This window comes from Engraulis encrasicolus, chromosome 6, assembly GCF_034702125.1.
Source record: "Engraulis encrasicolus isolate BLACKSEA-1 chromosome 6, IST_EnEncr_1.0, whole genome shotgun sequence".
Taxonomy (NCBI): domain Eukaryota; kingdom Metazoa; phylum Chordata; class Actinopteri; order Clupeiformes; family Engraulidae; genus Engraulis; species Engraulis encrasicolus.
The window spans coordinates 12,498,081-12,520,711 of NC_085862.1; the positions used below are offsets into that span (position 1 = coordinate 12,498,081).

At 46.3% G+C, this 22,631-nt stretch overlaps 1 protein-coding gene across 2 annotated transcripts in view; it reads left to right on the forward strand.

The window, feature by feature from the left end:
- Positions 1-21,417, forward strand: part of numa1 (nuclear mitotic apparatus protein 1) — a 29,877-nt gene extending 8,460 nt beyond the window's left edge. The window contains exons 10-25 of one of the 2 annotated variants that reach the window (XM_063200656.1): positions 2,384-2,495; positions 3,133-3,250; positions 3,939-4,067; positions 4,407-4,529; positions 4,878-9,236; positions 9,387-9,674; positions 9,910-9,942; positions 10,334-10,446; positions 11,052-11,223; positions 11,665-11,764; positions 12,476-12,556; positions 13,096-13,232; positions 16,029-16,220; positions 16,859-16,951; positions 18,835-19,002; positions 20,796-21,417. In XM_063200656.1, the coding sequence (XP_063056726.1) occupies positions 2,384-2,495; positions 3,133-3,250; positions 3,939-4,067; positions 4,407-4,529; positions 4,878-9,236; positions 9,387-9,674; positions 9,910-9,942; positions 10,334-10,446; positions 11,052-11,223; positions 11,665-11,764; positions 12,476-12,556; positions 13,096-13,232; positions 16,029-16,220; positions 16,859-16,951; positions 18,835-19,002; positions 20,796-20,807 (6,230 nt within the window). In that variant the 3' untranslated portion in view covers positions 20,808-21,417. The remainder of the gene's footprint in view (positions 1-2,383; positions 2,496-3,132; positions 3,251-3,938; positions 4,068-4,406; positions 4,530-4,877; positions 9,237-9,386; positions 9,675-9,909; positions 9,943-10,333; positions 10,447-11,051; positions 11,224-11,664; positions 11,765-12,475; positions 12,557-13,095; positions 13,233-16,028; positions 16,221-16,858; positions 16,952-18,834; positions 19,003-20,795) is intronic. The other variant, XM_063200657.1, reaches the window with a different exon arrangement.
- Positions 21,418-22,631: the final 1,214 nt, after the last annotated feature.

Consider the following 22,631-nt stretch of genomic DNA (forward strand, 5'->3'; position numbering starts at 1 on the left):
TTGAATTTGACTTCATTTAACCTGTAACAAGGTGAAGTTACTGAAAGAGGAAAGATATCAATGATTTTAACATGCTTCCATTTATTTCACAAAAAAGGAGAACTAAGTCCTAACTTTTAAGTTGACAAATATTCAAATATTACATACTATAACACATTTGACGTGTAAAATTAAAACAGTTACTCTCCTGTAGGCAGTGGGACCATTTGGTCAGTGCAGTTTTGGTTAATGACACATTGAGAATGAATTGGACTTTTATTTTGATACCGCTTTCTGCGAGTTTTGCGCTTAGGATGAATCAGCTGCTTCCTATCATGAAACTGCCGGCCGTGAGAGTGATAGAAGTAACATCAGAAGTCAAATTCAATTTTAAATGAACAAGTGAGAGGGTTAAGTTATGTTAAAATGTAAAAGTTAAGGTAACAAATAATTTAAAAAGATCGTTTTTTTTAGAAGTGTATACAATACACAAGAATGTTTCAAAAAACTCCTGTGAAGCTGAGACTGTTAAAACAGTCAAATTTTATTTTGGTTATAGTGTTAAAAATCAATGTTAACTAGGCAACAGCACAAAGTTCCCTTCATTCCATCAGAGTTTAACTGGCTACATATCAGGAATACAGTTTCCAGTTAAGGACAGCGCAGTGAATCTGGTGGATATGTTCAATTATCTCGCATTTTGCCGTCTGGAATCCCCATTCAATGTCACGTGGATATCGCCTACACTAGGCTACTGTAACGTAAGTCATAGTCTACTTTGTTCTGCTAATCTGTCATTTTTTGTAAATTCATGTTCATTGAATTTAAATTGGTCAGAATAAAGGCTGGGGGCAGTCGCTTGCGTTAACGTGGAGAGAGAGGGGGGAAAGGGAGACGCTGCTGACCGACCTGCACTTGCGCAGGCTACTGTAGCCTAGTCAGCTGGTGCATGCTGTTACATTATGCCTTTCAGTTGGCTGATAAAAATCAGTCTTTCCACACTCAATACCCTACGTAGTCTTTGTGTTGTATGCTTGTAAAAGTAGTAGGATTTTAATTGCGTCGTCCGCTGGTGTTTTTTTTTTTGGAAACCGTGGGCAACGTGCGGTTGCGCAGTACCCCGTTCCGTGACATGCAAACCGTACGGTTTCGGTTTGCTACGCAAACCGTACCATACCTAACACGCACACACACACCAGGGCCAGTGACATGGACGCACACACACACCAGGGCCAGTGACATGGACACACACACACCAGGGCCAGTGACATGGACACACACACACCAGGGCCAGTGACATGGACACACAAACACACACACACACACACACACACACACACCAGGGCCAGTGACATGGACACACACACACCATGGCCAGTGACATGGACACACACACACACACACACCAAGGCCAGTGACATGGTTACACACACACACACACACACACACACACACACACACACCAGGGCCAGCGACATGGGTATACACACACACACACACACACACACACACACACACACACACACACACACACACACACACACACACACACACACACACACACACACACACACACACACACACACACACCAGGGCCAGCGACATGGTTACACACACACACACACACACACACACACACACACACACACACCAGGGCCAGCGACATGGTTACACACACACACACACACACACACACACACACACACACCAGGGCCAGCGACATGGTTACACACACACACACACACACACAAACACACACACACCAGGGCCAGCGACATGGTTACACACACACACACACACACACACACACACACACACACACACACCAGGGCCAGCGACATGGGCACACACACACACACACACACACACACACCAGGGCCAGCGACATGGTCACACACACACACACACACACACCAGGGCCAGCGACATGGGTACACACACACACACACACACACACACACACACACACACCAGGGCCAGCGACATGGGTACACACACACACACACACACACACACACACACACACACACACCAGGGCCAGCGACATGGTTACACACACACACACACACACACACACACCAGGGCCAGCGACATGGGTACACACACACACACACACACACACACACCAGGGCCAGCGACATGGGCACACACACACACACACACACACACACACCAGGGCCAGCGACATGGTTACACACACACACACACACACCAGGGCCAGCGACATGGTTACACACACACACACACACACACACACACACACACACACACACACACACCAGGGCCAGCGACATGGTCACACACACACACACCAGGGCCAGCGACATGGGTACACACACCACCTGGGCCAGCGTCATGGGTAAACGTGTGTGTCTGTCTGTCTGTCTGTCTGTCTGTCCTCCAGAGTGTCAGTTGGGCCAGTTGCAGCATCAGTATCAGAAGCTGACGAGGGAGCAGAGGGAACAGGACGTCCAAAATCAGACCTCCCTGAGCACACTTCAGGAGACGCACGACCGGTAAGACAGACCTCACTAAATACACTACAGGAGACACACGACCGGTAAGACAGACCTCACTAAATACACTACAGTAGACACACGACCGGTAAGACAGACCTCACTAAACTAAACGCCATCAGTAAAACAGACCTCACTGAGCACACAACAGGAGACACACGACCGGTAAGATAGACCTCACTAAATACACTACAGTAGACACACGACCGGTAAGACAGACCTCACTAAATACACTACAGGAGACACACGACCGGTAAGACAGACCTCACTAAATACACTACAGGAGACACACGACCGGTAAGACAGACCTCACTAAACGAAACGCCATAATAAGTAAAACCTGTAGATTTCCCATTTTCATACGAAATCCCTTTTTGTCCATGGCCCGCCCCGGCAATACCTTTTGCGACACCCAAGGGGTATTGCCCCCCCAGTTTTGGGAACCACTGCTCTACAAGAATGCCATTAGAGTATAACAAGACAGCGCTAAAAGAGCTGACGGAGGGAATTTCTGTGAAGACGAGAGAGGATCCACTACTACACCGCACTATAAGAGGTGTGTGTCTGTGTCTGTGTGTGTGTGTCTGTGTGTGTGTCTGTGTGTGTGTGTCTGTGTGTGTCTGTGTGTCTGTCTCAGAGTGCTGCAGAGACTGCATGAGGTCATCCAGCAGAATCAGGACTTGAAGACCGATAACGGCCAGAAAGACAAGAGGATGGACGACCTCACAGATGACAACGGGATACTCTCCACACAGGTGTGTGTGTGTGTGTGTGTGTGTATGTCCTCTATGTCCATAGATGCACATATTTTGTAGCCGTGCGTGTTGCGTCATGTGAATGGCTGTGTCTTTTCATGCCTGTTCTGCCGGTGCTTGTAATTGTTAGTATTAGGGCTGCGCAATATTAGAAACATATGCAATACACGATAACATGACTGTATATCGCGATATCGATACTACTCGTGATATTTAATATATATATATATATATATTTTTTTCCCCTCTCTACTTGCCGTTCTACACTTTGTCATGTATGAAACAACTGAGAGCAATGTTTTATTTCCATCATTATTTTCATTCGGAAAACACAATGGCTAATATACAGCATCAACTTAAAATGTCAACCTTTGTAATACCTTTTTTAACCTTTCCACCAAATTGGCTGTTATTAAAAATAAAAAAAATAGAGATCACGATATGACCAACTTTTGCGATACATGTATCGCAAGCCTTGATATCGCGATACCGCGATATTTTCAATATATCGTGCAGCTCTAATTAGTATCTTCAATGAGTGTGTGTCTGTGTCCTCGTTTGTAGTTATTAGTATTTCGAATGAGTGTATGTCGGTGTCCTTGTTTGTGTGGGTGTCGTGCATGTACCTGTATGGCTAGCTCGTTAACCTCCGTGTTCTGATTGGCTGGTTTGTGGTTTACCTGTCCAGGTGCGGGAGCTTGCAGGTCAGCTGTCGTTGCTACAGCAACAGATGGTAGAGCTGCGGGAAGCGGCGGAGAAGAACGGCCAACGCGCTCACGACCTCCAGCAGGGACTCGACCAAGCCCTGATGCACAAGGTAGACACACACACACACACACATGCTCGACCAAGCCCTGCTGCACAAGGTAGACAAACACACACACACACACACACACACACATGCTCGACCAAGCCCCGCTGCACAATGTAGGCACACGAGCGCTTGTTTGTCTGTTTTGGTTTTGTTGTTTATTTCTGGAATGTATGTTGCTCATGCACTAGTGTTATCCTTTTATTGAGCACCTTGAGAGTCAAGGTGAAAGTGTTCAACTTTGTGTGTGTGCATGTGTGTGTGTGTGTGTGTGTGTGTGTGTGTGTGTGTGTGTGTGTGTGTGTGTGTGTGTGTGTGTGTGCATGTGTGTGTGTGTGTGTGTAGGAGAGTCTTGAGGAGCAGCTTGAGATCCAGCTGGGGAAGGTGAAGGTGCTGCAGGAGGAGCTTGCTCAGGCTCAGGCCCAGCGCTGTTGCCACGACGGCGAAGTCATGGGACCCATCATGGAGGTAAAGCTGCAGACGATCAAAATCCAGTGACTTTTGCCTTTTATTAACTTATTCATAGGTGTTCCATGAAATGCAACACAAAAAACCCATCGTGGTTACGTTTCTATCATGCTCATACAGAGTGCTTTGTTAGAACCAGTTACTGCAATAACAAGTCCTCTGATAACTTGGAATTTGAAGGAAAGAAAAAAATAGAGGCACATCTGAACAGACTGTCCCTGTTACTTTGCTACATACGGACATGTACCAGAGCTACCAAATTAGTATATAACTATTTAAAGATCTGCCCACTGTTGCCTCCATGGTGATTTTTGTAACAATCATTTGGTTCTGTGTTATTATTACCAGTGGGAACGAGTTCAGGGCGAGATCACCAAACTCCAGTCAGAGCTCGAAGAAGCAGCCAATGAGAAACAGGCGGACGTCGAGGCCTTGGCGACGGAGCGTGCCGAGAAGATGACGCTGCAACAGGATATCGTGAGGCGCATAGAGGAAGCAGCCATGCTGCAGTCTCAGCTACAAGCCGCCGCGACCGAAAACCAAGCCGGCATCGCCGCTCTGGAGAAGGCGTGTGAGGAGAAGAACTCCTTGCAGGAGGAACTCACGCAGCACCAACATTCCGTGATGGAACTTCGGGGTCAGCTTCAAAACGCTGCCGACGAAAAGCAAGCAGACTTGTTGGCTCTGGAGAGTGAACGGGCTGCCAAACATTCCCTACAGCAGGAGATCCTCAACTACCAGCAGGACGTCACAACGCTACAGGGCCAGCTTCAGGAGTCCGCCGCTAAGCTGGAAGCTAACGTGTCTGCTTTGGACATGGCCCACGCACTGACGTTGAGGCTTCAGGAGGAACTTCGGGTCTGCCAACAGGAAGTGGCAAAACTGCACAATCAGCTTCAGGAGGTCATCGGTCAGAGGGAAACGGTTACGGGAGCCTTGGAGACGGAGCGCGCTCAGAAGAGTTTATTGCAGGAAGAAGTTGCACAGTACCAACAGGAAGTGACGAAACTGCAGGTCCGGCTTCAGGACGCTGCTGCCGACAAAGAAGCTGATAAGGTTGCTTTGGAAACGGAGCATGAGAAAACAGTTGCTCTTCAACAGGAAATGGTTCATCACCAAGAGGAAGTGGGCAAGCTGCAGGCTCAGCTTCAGGAAGCTGCTGCAGAGAGGGACCTCCACCTGACTTCCTTGGAGACTGCACACGCTGAAAAATCTGAGATGCAAGAGGAAATGACCAAGCTGCAGTCTCGTGTCCAGGAAGCCAACGCTGAGAAGGAGACGGGTATGGCGACCTTGGAGAAGGAACGCGAGCAGAAGAACTCACTCCAGGCGGAAGTCTCTCAGATCCAACAGGAAGTCAGCAAACTCCAATCCCAGCTTCAGCAAGCTGGCACAGAAATGGAAGCAGAGAAATTGGCCTTGGAGATTGAACGTGCTCAGAAGTCCTCGCTGCAGCAGGAAGTTGAGAGATTCCACCAGGAAGTGGCTTCAGTCCAGGCTCAGCTTCATGAAGCTGCGACGGCAAGAGACGCCAAACTGGCAACCGTGGAGCAGCTGCAGCAGGAAATCTCCAAATTTCAGGCTCGGCTGCAGGAAGCTGACGTCCAAAAAGAAGCTGATGTGGTAGCCCTTCAGACAGCGCAGCAAGAGGCAGCGAAGCTGCAGCAGCAAATTGATATCCGCCAAGAGGAGGTGGCAAAACTTGAGGCTCAGCTTCACGACACCAACATTCAGAGGGAAGCAGTTATGAGAGACTTGGAGACAGAACGTGGTCAGAAGATTTCAATGCAAGAGGAGATCACACAGTACCAACAGGAAGTGACGAAACTGCAGGCCCGACTTCAGGATGCTGCTGCCGACAAAGACGCAGATATGGTTGCGTTGGAAACGGAGCATGAGAAAATGGTTACTCTTCAACAGGAAATAGTTCATCACCAAGAGGAAGTGGCCAAGCTGCAGGCTCAGCTTAAGGAAGCTCTTGCCGAGAGGGACCTCCACCTGACTTCCTTGGAGACCGCATGTACTGAGAAATCGGAGACTCAAGACAAAGTGACCAAGCTGCAGTCTCTGCTCCAGGAAGCTAACGCTGAGAAGGAGACGGGTATGGCGGCCTTTGAGAACGAACGTGAGCAGAAGATCTCACTCCAGGCAGAAGTCACACAGATCCAACAAGAAGTCGCCAAACTCCAATCCCAGCTTCAGCAAGCTGGGATAGAAATGGAGGCCGAAAAATCTGCGTTAGAGACTGAACGTGCTCAGAAGTCCTCACTGCAGCAGGAAGTTGAGAGATTCCACCAGGAAGTCTCTGAGCTCCAGAGCCGACTTCAAGAGGTAGTCACTGAAAAGGAGGCGCATGTGGTAACCAGAGACGCACAGCACACTCAGCTGAACCTCCTCCAGGAGGAAGTTGAGCAGTACAAAACCGAAGTTTCCACACTGCATGCGAAGCTTCAAGACGCGACTGCTGAAAAGCAGACGGATATCGCATCCCTGGAGAGCCAACACGAGCAGAATAAAATACTGCAGGAAGAAATCTCGCAGTACCAGCAGAAAGTCGTCGAACTCCAGTCTATGCTTCAGCAGGCTGGCACAGACATGGAAGCAGATAAATTGGCCATGAAGGCAGAGTGTGCTGAAAAATTCTCACTACAGCAAGAAGTGACCAAGCTGCAGTCTCAGCTCCTGGATTCCGCCACTGACATTGAAGCCAAAATGTCGGCCTTGGAGAAGGAACGCGAGCAGAAGATCTCACTCCAGGCGGAGGTCTCACAAATCCAACAGGAAGTCTGCAAACTCCGATCCCAGCTTCAGCAAGCCGGCACAGACATGGAAGCCGAACAATCTGCTTTGGACGGAGAGCGTGAAGAGAAGAGGATACTTCAGGAGCAAGTCGCCCACGTCCAGCAAGAGGTCTCCCAACTCCAGAGTCGACTTCAAGAAGAGGTCACTGAAAAGGAGGCGCATGTGGTCTCCAGAGACACTCAGCTGAACCTGCTACAGGAGGAAGTTGATCAGTACAAAACTGAAGTTGCCAAGCTTCAGGATGCGGCTGCTGAAAACAAAGCCTCCATGGAAACTGAGCTTGCTAAGCAGGCTTCATTGGAGCAGCAAGTGGAAACTGAGCTTGCTAAGCAGGCTTCATTGGAGCAGCAAGTGGAAACTGAGCTTGCTAAGCAGGCTTCATTGGAGCAACAAGTGGCCACACTGCAAGCCAAGCTTCAAGACGCTGCTGCTGAAAGGGAGGCGCATGTGGTCGCCAGTGACTCACAGCACGCTCAGCTGAACTCCCTCCAGGAGGACGTTGCACACTACCGAGGCACAGTCGCTACTCTCCAAGCAGAGCTTCAGGAGGCTGCCGCTAAAAACAAAGCCTCCGTGGAAACGGAACTCGCTAAGCAGGCTTCATTGGAGCAGCAAGTTGCCACACTGCAAGCGAAGCTTCAAGATGCGGCTGCTGAAAAACAAACCGGCATGGCATCCCTGCAGACCCAGAACGAGCAGAATAAAATACTGCAGGAAGAAGTCTCGCAGTACCAGCAGAAAGTTGAACACTACCAAGCCACAGTCGCTACTCTCCAAGCAGAGCTTCAGGAGGCTGCCGCTAAAAACAAAGCCTCTGTGGAAACGGAACTCGCTAAGCAGGCTTCATTGGAGCAGCAAGTTGCCACACTGCAAGCGAAGCTTCAAGATGCTGCTGCTGAAAAACAAACCGGTGTGGCATCCCTGCAGACCCAGAATGAGCAGAATAAAATACTACAGGAAGAAGTCTCGCAGTACCAGCAGAAACTTGAACACTACCAAGGCACAGTCTCCACTCTGCAGGCAGAGCTTCAGGAGGCTGCTGCTAAAAACAAAGCCTCCGTGGAAATGGAACTCGCCAAGCGGGCTTTGCTGGAGCAGCAAGTGGAAACAGAGTTAGCTAATCTGGCTTCTTTGGAGCAGCAAGTTGCCACACTGGAAACCAAGCTTCAAGATACTGCTGCTGAAAAGCAGACGGGTATGGCATCCCTGCAGACCCAGAACGAGCAGAATAAAATACTGCAGAAAGAGGTCTCGCAGTACCAAGGCACAGTCGCCACTCTCCAAGCGGAGCTTCAGGAAACCACTGCTAAAAACAAAGCCTTCGTGGAAGCTGAGCTCGCTAAGCAGGCTTCGTTGGAGCAGCAAGTTGCCGCGCTGAAACTTCAGCTGGAAGAGGCTGCTGCTCTGAAGGAGACCCTGCAGACTGAGCGTGCTCAGAAGGTGATGTTACAGCAAGAGGAAGTGAGCAAGCTGCAGGCTCAGCTACAGGAAGCTGCTGCCGAGAGGGACCTCCACCTGACTTCCTTGGAGACCGCGCGCTCTGAGAAATCTGAGATGCAAGCGGAAATCGCCAAGCTGCAGTCTCGTGTCCAGGAAGCCAACACTGAGAAGGAGACGGGTATGGCGACCTTGGAGGAGGTACGCGAGCATAAGAACTCACTCCAGGCGGAAGTCTCTCAGATCCAACAGGAAGTCAGCAAACTCCAATCCCAGCTTCAGGAAGCCGGCGCGGAACTGGAAGCTGAGAAGATGCTGCTTCAGCAGGAAGTCTGCAAGTTGCAGTCTCAGCTTGAGGAAGTGGCCCAGGAGAAAGAAGCGCAGGTGGGCGCCTTGGAGATGGAACACGGTAACCAAGTAACCACGCTTCAGCAGGACCTCCTCAGGCTCGAGACTCAGCTGGAGCAGGTGTGTATATACTTTACTTTTATTTTTCCTTATATACATATAGTATATACAGAAAACTGAAAATACTTCTTATTTAATATGTGGCTGTTTTGAGACTTTATTTTCAGATTTCATGTGGCTTCATATAATAAATGAATGTCTCGTGAGCAGGTGTCCTCGGAAAGGAGCAAGAGCGTCGCGGAGCTGCAGCTAGAACGTACCCACAATGCAGCGCTCTCTGCAGAACTGGACAAGCTCCAGGGCGAGAGTGCTCAGAGCGCAGCTTTGCAGCGTGAGGTGTCCCGGCTCCGGGCCGAGCTGCAGGACGGGGAGGGGGCGGACCAGCGCGCGGAGATGAAAATGCAGGCCCTCAGGAGGGAGGTGGAGATGCTGCAGACCCTCAACAGCACGCTGAAGAGCGAGAACAGCACCATCCGGAGGCTCGCCGACACACTGCAGGTAGTAGAGTACAGTAATTAATTGCTTACCTCATTTTTTAATTAAGGTGTCTGACAGCTTACATAAATATACAAATACGAAACGCACACAAAGATACAAACATAACACACCTACAAGACCTAATACACATTATTGCACATTGCAGTAAACATATAGCACACATCACACACAGCAATTAACCTTGCATCAGTTCACATAAAATATCTGTCTCTTTCTCTCTCTCTATCTGTCTCAGGGGCAGCTGGACAAGAAGGAGCATGAGGGCCAGGTAAGACGCTGTTAACAAAAGTAATTAATGTGACAGTACACAACGAGAGAACGACAATCACATCAGGGTTAGAATTGGCGTTTGGGAAAGGAGAGAGAGAGGGCTAGTGAGCATGCTCCTCAGGCTTGGCGTCGGTCTCTCTCTGGCTCTCCTGCCCAGCACAGCCACTTGCCGGTAGTTTTTTATTTATTTTTATTTTTATTTCTCCTTTATTTTACTAGGGTAAAACACATTGAGGCAGTTGCTTCAGTGTGGTTGTGATTTTAATTGGACTGATCTGTCATCTACCAATTATATCACGGGTGTTGTTGTTCACTGATGCATGGTCGTAATCATAATCATCTACATGCCAGACCTATAACAATTTGTGTGTGTGTATGTGTGGGTGTAGAGGGCTGCCAAAGCTGTGGGTGCCAGACGGCAAACGAGGGCAGAAGCGAAGTCAGATGAAGGAGATCTGAGTGAAGACAGCCTGGACCTGGGAAGCACACTCAACTCAACCAGGTCTGTGATTGTGTGTGAGAGAGAGAGAGACCTGGGAAGCACACTCAACTCAACTAGGTGTGTGTGTGTGTGTGTGTGTGTGTGTGTGTGTGTGTGTGTGTGTGTGTGTGTGTGTGTGTGTGTGTGTGTGTGTGTGTGTGTGTGTGTGTGTGTGTGTGTGTGTGTGTGTGTGTGTGTGTGACCTGGGAATCACGCTCAACTCATCCGTGTGTGTGTGTGTGTGTGTGTGTGAGAGAGAGAGAGAGACCTGGGAAGCACACTCAACTCAACCGTGTGTGTGTGTGCGTGCATGCGTGCGTTTGTGTGCGTGTGCGTGCGCGTGTGCGTGCATGTGTGTGTGACCTGTGAATCACGCTCAACTCATCCGTGTGTGTGTGTGTAAGAACAAACACACATTCGTTCAAGCATTTGTGTAGTAGATAACCACGAAAGAGAAGAGTTTTTACTTGAAAACAACTTTTGAGTTGCCTTTACATCTGGCGCTGCACATCGTAAGGCGCTGGCTCTGGGCATAGTTGAAAATCAGCAGCAAAAGAAAGCAGCTTTACTTGCTTGTAACCCATTGTAACCCCTTGTAACCCATTCTCGTGTGTGTGCCTGCCTAGTACCCCATTGGTGCGTAGCTCGAGGCGTCTGGCCCAGAAGCAGGGCTCGGTGGAGACACTCTACTTCACCCCCATGAGCCACCAGTCCACCTCTCGCATGCCAGGCAGCGCCGTCACAGACTCCGCCAAACGCAGACGCACCACGCAGGTCATCAACATCACCATGACCAAGGTAAACACACACACACCATACAGTAATGACATGGTGAGCACACACAAACACACACGTTTGTATACAGTTGTACATGATAAAACTGGGCTAGGTTTCTCGATAGGTTAGTTGCTAACTTACTTAGCAACTAACGACTCAGTTCATCGTGCGTCTGAACTTACTTGGTTGGAATTTCATCTGACTTACTTCGTACCTACATCGGACCTAGTTGGTCAAAGGGTTTCAAGAAATCTTAGTTGTTGTGTCAAACTTCGTTCGGACTTACTTGGTCCGTAGGCTAATTTTGGTCGGATTTGAGAAACCCACCCTTGGTGTTTTATTGTCATATTGTCATTTTTTTTTGTAAATGAGCAATAACAAACTGCTCAAAAAAAGAGAGAGAGATGTGAAGAAGAATCCAGTAACATGTCATTCCTCTATTGTGTGTGTGTGTGTGTATAGGAGGATTCTAAAAGCCTGCAGGCTGCACGCTCCCAGCCCAACCTCTCATCTCGACCTGTGTCCACAGACTTCTCATTGGAGCCTGGCAACATGGCATCTGGTAGGTGTTGCTATAAGCAAGTAACCTGGGCGAAAGCCGACTGTGGACTCCATCACACTATCTGGAACAAGCTAAGAGGAATCCGTTTCTATGGAGGGTGGGAGATGGTCTGACCTTACTCTGCCATTTAAAGTCATTGGAGTTCTGAATTCTAATTCAAGTCCAAATTGTGCTTTATTAGCATGACTGTTACGATATAGTGTTGCCAAAGCATACAAATAACAAGACAAAAGTGTGAGTAGTGTTACCTTAACCAATCAGTAACAGACTCCATGGGTGAGTTCTGCGCCACCACTCAGCTGTTTGCTGATTGGCTTTGGGTGGAAGTACATAGGATGGCATCACCAGGCTAATCGGCAAGGGGTTCTCGATTCAATGTGCATCACGATACATGTGCCACGATGCAATACTATCACAATGTACTGCAATACTATCACAATGTACTGCAATACACAAATTATTGCGATATTTACTTCAGTAAATGTGCAAAAAATGACAGCTTTTCAGGTGCTGTGTAGCATTCATAAGTCAATTTATCTGGCACAACAGAAATATTACCTACTATCTACTGAAAAAAAGAACCAGTGGCACATTCCACACACAATGTTTTTTTACGTTTTTATTATAATTAAATAATCGTTTTTTTGATGTCATGGATCGAAAATAATTATCACTGCACAATGTCATGACTTTTTTTTCGCACACCTCCAGCGTCCGGGGCTGCCAGCGACCACCTCCTCAACCTGCCAGGATATCGCCGTAGCAACGTGCACAACCCTGCTCCCTCTCGAGGTGTGTGTGGTGTGTGTTTATGTGTGAGGTGGTGTGTGTTTGTGTGTGAGGTGGTGTGTTTGTGTGTGAGGTGGTGTGTGTTCGTGTTGGTGTGGTGTGTGATGTGCCAAGTGTAAGCTGAGAAAGTCATGTGTCTCATTAATTTCATAAGGACGGTCCTTAGGGCTGCATGTTATCCAGTTACTAGCGCCCTCTAGCGATTAATCACGAGTTATACATTTTGTTCAAGCAACCTCTTGCTAGACAATTTTATCTAAAGTCGATGAATCATTTGCATCGTATGTGTGTGTGTGTGTGTGTGTGTTCTGGGTTTATGGCGCCTGTGTGTGTGTGTAAGACTAAAAGAAGTTGATTCTTGAAGTCTACAGCGCGGCAATGTACAGTTACAATGCAGAATATCTCACAAACTGTGTGTGTGTGTGTGTGTGTGTGTGTGTGTGTGTGTGTGTGTGTGTGTGTGTGTGTGTGTGTGTGTGTGTGTGTGTGTGTGTGTGTGTGTGTGTGTGTGTGTGTGTGTGTGTGTGTGTGTGTGTGTGTAGCCTCCAGTGCCTTCTGTGTGGGTGTGGAGAACGAGCCGGACGGGGCAGGGGAGGACTGGCTGCGCATCGCCGAGCTGCAGAGGAGGAACAAGAACTACCCCCAACATCTCAAGAGCAGCTACACCCTCGAGACCATGGTAACACACACACACACACACACACCTCAAGAGCAGCTACACACTAGAGACCATGGTAACACACACACACACACACACACACACCTCAAGAGCAGCTACACACTAGAGACCATGGTACACACACACACACACACACACACAGACACACACACACACACACCTCAAGAGCAGCTACATGCTGGAGACCATGGTACACATACACACACACAGGCATGCAAACGTGCCACCTTTCGGCGAAATTCGCCGTTTTTAAATAAAAATGGGTCATTTCTGTGAATCGTGCAGATCCGAGGAGAAATTTTTAGGGGGGAGAAAGTGTAGGCCTACCGCAGAAGATGTCACTCTGTTGTAATGACAGGAGAGATGCTACAACCGACAAGGACGTTTGACCAATCACAGTATTTGTATTTGTTGGCAGAGCAAGAACGAGCTCATAAGCTCTCATACTTTGGAAAACAGCGCTAAACCGAGGTCTCTTCAGTCGGCTGGGCTGGAGAGTTACTTTGTCAATCAATATGAAAATGTCCAGACGATCTGTCACAGATAACGTTTCCCAGAGAGGTGTGTGAGAGGGTTGTGTCCGACTATTTCCTCCTACCCAAATGCAGAAATGTGTCGTCTTTGGACTTAACTGTGGAAGCTGCATGGTTATCGAACAGGTACCCCACACCTCTCATGATCAAATGGTTTAACTGCTAATTTCGGCGTAATGTTATGCACAATTGCCATTTAAGATCATGATTCTGCAGGCCTTTTCTTGTATGACAACAATAAACGGGACGCTAGCATTTCGATGAGAAGTGAGTGGATGTAATAGCGACAGATGGTTTAGTTGTTTTTCCTGATAATTTGACTCAGCAGCTTCCCTGCCTTCGTGATAAAGTATTTATTCTGAAAAGAGCTCCGTTAATGGAAGCTTGGTTACATGTCGCGTGTTCCTCGTATGCTTTTTAGGTTAATTGTTTCACATGTCCATGCACGTCAACAGTAGAATATTTCATTTTTCCGTTCGCTGTATTGTTTAGCTACCGGTAGGCCTATACGAATTATAGGCGATGCAATTGACATCTGATTTTTGCGCGAGTGAATCCAACCGGTAGTAGAGTTTTAACGACTGAGTGCGCTACAGGGGGAAAAGGCTAAAGTAGCTAGATTCTACCAGGTAATAAACCAGGTGAAGAAGCGCATGTAGCCCGCGCGAGGTAACCAACATCGTGCATCAAACACTGCAGGCCGTTTATAATGCGCAAGAGAGGGAGAGGGGAGAGAGAAGTCTAGGCCAGTCCGTCTAGCGTTTGACACGGGACAAATTACAACAGTAGGCATAATCATTCCAAGTGTAATCCCTAGTATATCATGAGACCTATTAAACATATAAGCTTACCGATTTATATTTAGTGGAACATACTTTTTTTTTCAAGGTCAAAGTTGGAGCTTTCCTCCCTACTCATTTTCCACAGGGAGATAAGAGATACTAGGTGAATGGTCTACAATTTGAGCAGTTTGAGTAAAATTTCAGTAGCTAATTCAAACTATGACACAGTGTTTGTTTTTTGTATTGCAAGTTTAAAAAGTATGATTAAATATGTAAATGAGATCACAACCAAGCAAGTGTTGAGGGGGTGTTAAGAAGGAGACTGCTGAGAGGAGGGGGTTCTTAGTTGCCATTGGGGGCATTAGTTAATTTTATTTTTCAATAGGCCTACTAAGGGTTTTGATTAGGTCAGTTGTTTGGGAAACTTACTATGAGAACCACTGCTCTATCAAAATGTAATTTAAAAACCTATTCTAGCCTATCTATCTACCCACCCCCCATCAGACAGCTAAATCATGGAGTAACAAAGTTGGTTGGCAGTTCTCATATTCACTGTCCCTTGGCCGCTGGAGTATGCTCAAAATTCACAATTTAAGGACGTTTTTAGCTAAATCATCTCCCCCCCGAGTTTGAGACAGTTATGACCATCCACTGCGCACTCCACACACATGCACCTGCCTGCGCGTGTGTGCACTGCACTAAGCCGTGCCGTGCCGCGCCGCCCCGTCACCCCGCGCCGCACTCTTGTCACCTTTTTCACCCCTGACCAGTTTGCATGCCTACACACACACACACACCTCATGGTACACACACACACACACACACACACACACACACACACACACACACACACACACACACACACACACACACACACACACACACACACACACACACACACACACACACACACACACACACACACACACACAGTCACACCACACAGCACCTCAAGAGCAGCTACAGGCTGGAGGTCATGGTAAGGAAGCGTGGATGTGGGGCTCAATGGTTAGAGCACTGGCATTTAGACCAGAGGGTTACAGGTTCAAATCCCACCCTTACCAGCCGCTTCATCCATGGCTGATGTGCCCTTGAGCAAGGCACCTAACCCCACACTGCTCAAGGGCTGTACCAATAACCTGTACCTAAATATCTCCCGAGTGTGATCTGTTAGTGTGTGTGTGTGTGTGTGTCTACGTTGTGTTGGTGTGCTGAGTGGTACAATGTCATGATGGACTACACATCTTTTTTTGTAAATAAGTTAAGAAATAGTAGTAAGTTTTTTTGTTTTTTTTAACCCATGTGAAAACTTAGTTTAACATATTTCTTGTGCGTGTGTGTGTGTGTGTGTGTCTCTGCGTGCATGTCAGTGCCTGCGTGTCTCTGCGTGTGTGTGTGTGTGTGTGTGTGTCTCTGCGTGTGTGTGTGTACCTCTGCATGTGTGTGTGTCTGCGTGTGTGTGTGTGTATTCCCTCCTCCAGCAGCAGGCGGCCACTGCGTTCCTGCCGGTGTCGGAGGAGGAGGTGCGTTTCGGGGACCCCACTGAGACGCTGCGTAGGGCCTCCACGCTGCCCGGTCAGCTGCAGGCCTCCCTCGACTGCCACCGCCTCTCCCTCATGGCCCCCAAACGCCCCGCGCCCCTCCCCCTGCAACACGACCCCGACACACCCGAGGTAAGTCTGCCCCACACACACACACCACACCTCTCTCTCTCACACCCGTGCTCACTCACTCGCTCTGGGCAGTCGTGATCAAATGGTTAGGGAGGTGATCTCAAGTTCAGAGTGTTGCAGGTTCAAATCCCAACCTCACCCCTCCCTACATCATGGCTGAAGTGCCCTTGAGCAAGGCACCTAACCCCACACTGCACCAGGGACTGTAACCAATACCCTGCAAATTATTGTGAATTGCTTTGGATTTAAAAAAAAATGTTGGCTGAGGGTAATGTAATATCTCTGACAAGATGCGTTAAACCCTCATGTGTTAGTCAGATAGGGAGGTGTGTGTGTGTGTGTGTGTGTGTGTGTGTGTGTGTGTGTGTGTGTGTGTGTGTGTGTGTGTGTGTGTGTGTGTGTGTGTGTGTGTGTGTGTGTGTGTGTGTGTGTGTGTGTGTGTGTGTGTGTGTGTGTTTCCATGGCCCAGCAATGTGTTAGAATGCAACCAGACAATGCAAAATAGTTTGGCCAGCTCTATCTTCATCCTCCGTCATCTACAAGTATCGTTGTCCTAGCTTCTAAATGTGATGGCTAGCTTTGTTTATTTCATTGGTGCGTGTGTGTGTAAAACTCTGTTGTGTCTGTGTGTGTGTCAGGCGAAGAGGCAGTCCTCATGTTTCCAGCGCCCCCTGACTCCAAAGAACCGCAACACCAACACCAAGTTCGTCAACAGCCCGGCCAAGTCACCGGTGAGCTGAACAACATATCTCTCTCTCTCTCTCTCTCTTTCTCTCTCTCTCTCTCTCTCTCTCTCTCTCTCTCTCTCTCTCTCTCTCTCTCTCTCTCTCTCCAAATATGTACAGTGCCCTCCATAATTATTGGCACCCCTGGTTGAGATGTGTTTTTTAGCTTCCAATTATTATTATTTTTTTCTAAATAATATGGGACCTTAATGGAAAAAAAGAGAAAAATCCAACCTTCAATACAATTGCATTTATTCAGTGGGGAAAAAATCCCACATAAAGAAATAATTATTTGACATCAAATAATGTGTGTCACAATTATTAGCACCCCTGGTGTTAATATTTTGTACAACCCCCTTTTGCCAACAAAACAGCACCTAATCTTCTCCTATAATGTTTCACAAGATGGGAAAAGACAGAAAGAGGGATCTTCAGCCATTCCTCTTTGCAGAATCTCTCTAAATCATCCAGAGACCTGGGTCCTCTCCTCTGTACTCTCCTCTTCAGCTCACCCCACAGGTTCTCAATGGGGTTGAGGTCAGGGTACTGAGATGGCCATGGGAGGAGCTTGATTTTGTGTCTGGTGAACCATTTCTGTGTAGATTTGGCCATATGTTTAGGGTCATTGTCTTGCTGAAAGACCCAGTGACGACCCAGCTTCAGCTTTAGGGCAGAGGGCAACAGATTTTGATTTAAAATGTCCTGGTATTTCAAAGCATTCATGATGCCATGCACCCTAACAAGGTTCCCAGGGCCTTTGGAAGCGAAACAGCCCCACAGCATCACTGACCCACCCCCATACTTCACAGTGGGTATGAGGTGCTTTTCAGCATGCGCATCTTTCGTGGTACGCCAGACCCACTTAGAGTGTTTGTTGCCAAAAAGCTCAATCTTGGTCTCATCTGACCAAAGCACACGGTCCCAGTTGAAGCCCCAATACCGCTTGGCGAACTCCAGACGCTTGCGTTTATGATTGTGAGTGAGGAAAGGTTTTCTCCGTGCATGCCTCCCAAACAGCTTGTTGGCTTGTAGACAGCGCCTGATGGTTGATTTGGAGACTTTGTGACCCCAGGATGCTACCATTTGTTGTAATTCTGTAACAGTGAGCTTTGGAGATCTTTTGATTTCTCTTACCATCCTCCTCACTGTGCGTGGTGGCAAAATAAACTTGGGTCCTCGTCCAGGCTTGTTTACCACTGTTCCAGTTGTTTTGAACTTCTTAATTATTCATCTCACAGTGGATATGGGCAGCTGCAGTTGAGTGGCAATCTTCTTGTAGCCTCTGCCTGACCTGTGAAGGTCGACGCACATCTGCCTCACTTGTATGCTGTGTTCCTTTGTCTTTCCCATGTTTAAGAGTGGATAAGAGAAATGGCCTCGGTGTCACGTCATATTTATACCCCAGGGAAACAGGAAGTGATGAATTACTAATTAAATGTTCCTACATACTCTGGTAAACTTTGTAAACTACTGTAGAAATGACAGAAATGCTTCAATTATATTTATTTCCTGGGAATTGTTAAGGGTGCCAATAATTGTGGAACAGGTGATTTAATGAAAAATAATTATTTTTTTAGTCAGGGATTTTTTTATTTTCTTACAATTCATTTGAGTTGAAGGCTACATTTTCCTACAATTTTCAGTGTGACAGTATTCTTCTGCAATAAACACTGAATTTATTTTAAGGCTTTTAACACATCTCAACCAGGGGTGCCAATAATTATGGAGGGCACTGTATGTACATGATGGCCGATATAAAACAAGCCATCTATCGTTCTCTCTTATTTGCTGCACACATAGCTGATATCATACAGAACGGTTGCCATCTAGGCTTTGTGTGTGTTGTCATCTCACCGGTGTTCCGTGTGTGCGTGTGTGTGTGTGTGCAGGCGGAGCGAAGGCAGTCCATGATGTTCTGCATCTCCAACACGCCTAAGAAGATGGGCGGCCTTATGAGCAGACTCAAGAAGGGCCGCAAGAGTCCCGCCCCCGCGCCCGCTGCCGCCAAATCCACGCCACGCCGCTCGCCAAGAAGCAGCAAGGCGACCAACAAAAAAGTAGGTCTTCACACAGATTTCATTCTTTTGGAGCGTGTTTGTGCGGATGCACATTTGTGCGTGCGATTATGAATACAAGCACCATACTTGTGATTTTATTTTATCTTTTTTCCCAGCATGAAGTTTGTATAAAAACACTTTCTCCATTGAAACCTATGAAGCAATGTTTGCTCTATATACAGTATATCTTGCTGTGTTTTATTTTTTGAGCGGGGAAATATCCATATGCATGCTAAGCTACATTATTCTGTCTTTGTAGGAGGAATCTTGAACAGGTTTTACTTTTGATTCTCACATCTACGCAGTCGGGCATGAACAGGATATCTTGGCGCGCGCGCGCGCGCGCGCACACACACACACACACACACACACACACACACACACACACACACACAAACACACACACACACCGTGGGTTCTTTCCATTATTCTACCTCCCGTCCTCAGCCTGTGCTTGAAGCCTCACGCTTCGCTTACGCCCTGCCTCTGTGGAGAAAACGATAAAGTTGCCTAGCAACAGAAACTTTTAGAGGACTTTTCCCCATTTAACCAGTGTTGCCAGATGTGTCTGATCAAATCCTGCCCAAAAGTTTCTCAAAATGCGCTAAATTCCGCCCAATTTCAGCAAACTACATTGACTTCTATGGGCCCAAAACGGCAGAAAAAAACCCCCACCAAATGGCCAATCTGGTAACCGCCCAATCTGGCAACACTGCATTTAATACATTCAATACCAGCCGTTTTTTTAAATTTAGCTGTAGACTCCCAGCCAATTTCATAATTTTTTGTCGTTTTTTGAACAGCCACCGAATATTTTGTCTTCAACCCACAGACACGGAGCTTGTTCGAAAGCCCAAAAACTCAGCTGTCTGTATATTTTTACGGTTTGTTTGTAGCTTATACCATTCCGAAGTTATTCCACTTTAAGCGAGCACTTGTTTAGGTAAAAATAGCGTTTTTCAACATTCGAACTGAGATAAAGCCTTTTTTGTCACGGGTGCGCTCTGACTCTCCGAGTTTAAATTGAGGGTCTAAATACATTTTCATGCCCGAAGAACAACTCCAGTAGCTTCCAAGTAAACTATCGATGCAAAAATCACCTGGTCAGGCTATAGTTCAGAGCCACATCATCTGAAATGCTAGCTAGCTAATGTCACTTGACTGGCAGTTTTCGTTCTGTAGATAAAAGTAGACGTGCCAAAGTACTCACCCAAAATTAGGTTATAATAAAACTCAAATACTCTGTGTAATAAAATGCACAGATGATGAAATATCCAGATTCTGACTTTGTAGGAGTTTTGACTTTGTATGCGTTTTCATGATCTATGTCAGTTCTGTTCATCACACAGAATGTGCATTAGAATGTGTAGATTCAGAATCCCATTAAAAAAAAAATTGGGAGCCAACGCATGGGAGGCAAAACATATTTTTACGTGACTTGGTAGTGAATGTGTTAATAACCCGACTGCAAATGAGGAAATGACAATTGAATTGGATTAAACTTCTGTCATTGACTTCTTGCAACGTCATCACAAGGCCATGAGCACTTGGGGAGGACGGGAGATAGGATAGAGGAAATAAGCTAGTGACTCTTGTTCTGCTAGTTTGGGGTGTGGTTCACTTGGTGTGTTTTAAGACTGTCATTTATACACACATGCACACACTGTTGGTTCCAGCTCAGGTCTGCGGTTCACTTCACTTTGGTGTGTTTTGAAGTTGCAATTCACACAAATGTGATCGAGTAGTTTGTTTGGATTAATCCCAGTGTTCTCTGTCTGTTTTTGTTTTTCTAGATCATGCTGTAAAGAAGACCCCTTTTTTCTCTATTTTAATTTCTTGTTTGTTATTCAGATATTTTTTCTTTTTTCCATTTGTATCAATAAAGATGTATATACTTTTAATATAAAGCATGTCTGTATGTTTGAGTGCGTGTGCGTGCGCGTGTGTGTGCGTAAAACACAGACCCTGCTAAAATTTGTATTTTTATTTCTCTGTGTGTTTCATACGATGTCAAATAGCTTTAACTTTTTTTTTCTTTTTACAAAATGATTGTCTGGTTGCCCCTGAATATGTCAAATGGCACAACAGCAATAAAATATCTTTTTAAAATCTTAAATCCTTTTTTTTGTTGTTTAGTTAGTAATTAATTGTTGTCTGTCTTTATTTTATATTTTTGTCTGTTTCAGTGTATGATCAAGAAAAGATTTCTTTCTTTTCTTCTTTTATATATATATGTAGTCTTGTTTTTTGTCTGTTTTAGTGTATGTTTCCCCAAGAAAAGAAGTATATCTTTTCTCCCTTTTATATGTTCTGTATGTTGACGTCTTGTTTGATATATCCTGTGTGGACCCCAGGACGAGTAGCTGATATGTTTATCAGCTAAGGGGGATCCTAATAAAATATCAAACATCAAAATATGTAATATTGGGTTTTTACTTTAAACTACACAGAATATTTTGTGATTGACTTTTTTTTTGTTTTTTCTTTTTGTTCAAAGATTTACACAGAAACCTGAACATCCCTTGTCTGCCCACCACCCACCCCAACCCCCAACATACCACCACATATACAGTTAGGGCCATAAATATTTGGACATCTGCACAATTTTCATGTTTTTGGTGCTCTACACCATCCCAATGGATTTGAAATGAAACAAACGAGATGGACATTAACAGCAGACTTCCAGCTTTAATATGGGGGTGTTTGCGTCCAAATCGAGTGAACTGTGACGGAATTATGACATTTTCTGTCAGTGCCACCCCATTTTTAAGGGACCAAAAGTAATTGGACAGTCTAGTATTTATACATCAAACTTTTTATTTTTAATTATTTGGTTGCAAATACTTTCCAGTCAGTTACAGCCTGTAATTTGCAATCCATAGACATCAATAGACACTGGGTTTTATCCCTGGTGATGCTATGGTGAGCTCTCTATTGCAACAGTCTTCAGTTCCTGCTTATTCTTAGGGTATTTTCCCTTCAGTTTTGCCTCCAGCAAGTGAAATGCTTGCTCAACCATACTCAGGTGAGGTGATTGACTGGGCCATTGAATAATATTCCACTTTTCTGGGGTAGAAATGGCTTAGTGGCTTTCAGATGAAGCTTTGGGTCATTGTCCATCTGCACTGCGAAGCATTGTCCAATCAGTCCAGAACCATTAGGTTTAATATGACATGATAATGTAGCCTGAAATTCTTCAGAATTCATCCTGTGGCTTTTGTCAGTAGTCCTCATCATCAATAAATACAAGGGGATAATCGTATTGACAGATATGCATGCCCACACCATGACACTACCACCACCATGATTCACTGATTGGGTGGTATGCTTTGAATCATGAGCAGTTCCTTCCCTTCTCTATACTCATTTCTTCCCATTACCCTTGTACAAGATGATTTTTGTCTCCTCTGTCCATAGGATGTAGCTCAAGACCTATACAGTCTTTTTAAGACTTTGTTTGGCAAAGCCAAATCTGGTATTGCTATTTCTGATGCAATCAATAATTTATATCTTTTAGTGAACCCTCTGTATTTCCTATAGTGAAGTGTTCCTCAATGTTTTTGATCTTTTTCTGGATTGTTGCCTTGGACATGTCTCCACCGTTCACCTGGACACTGTTCTACATCTGG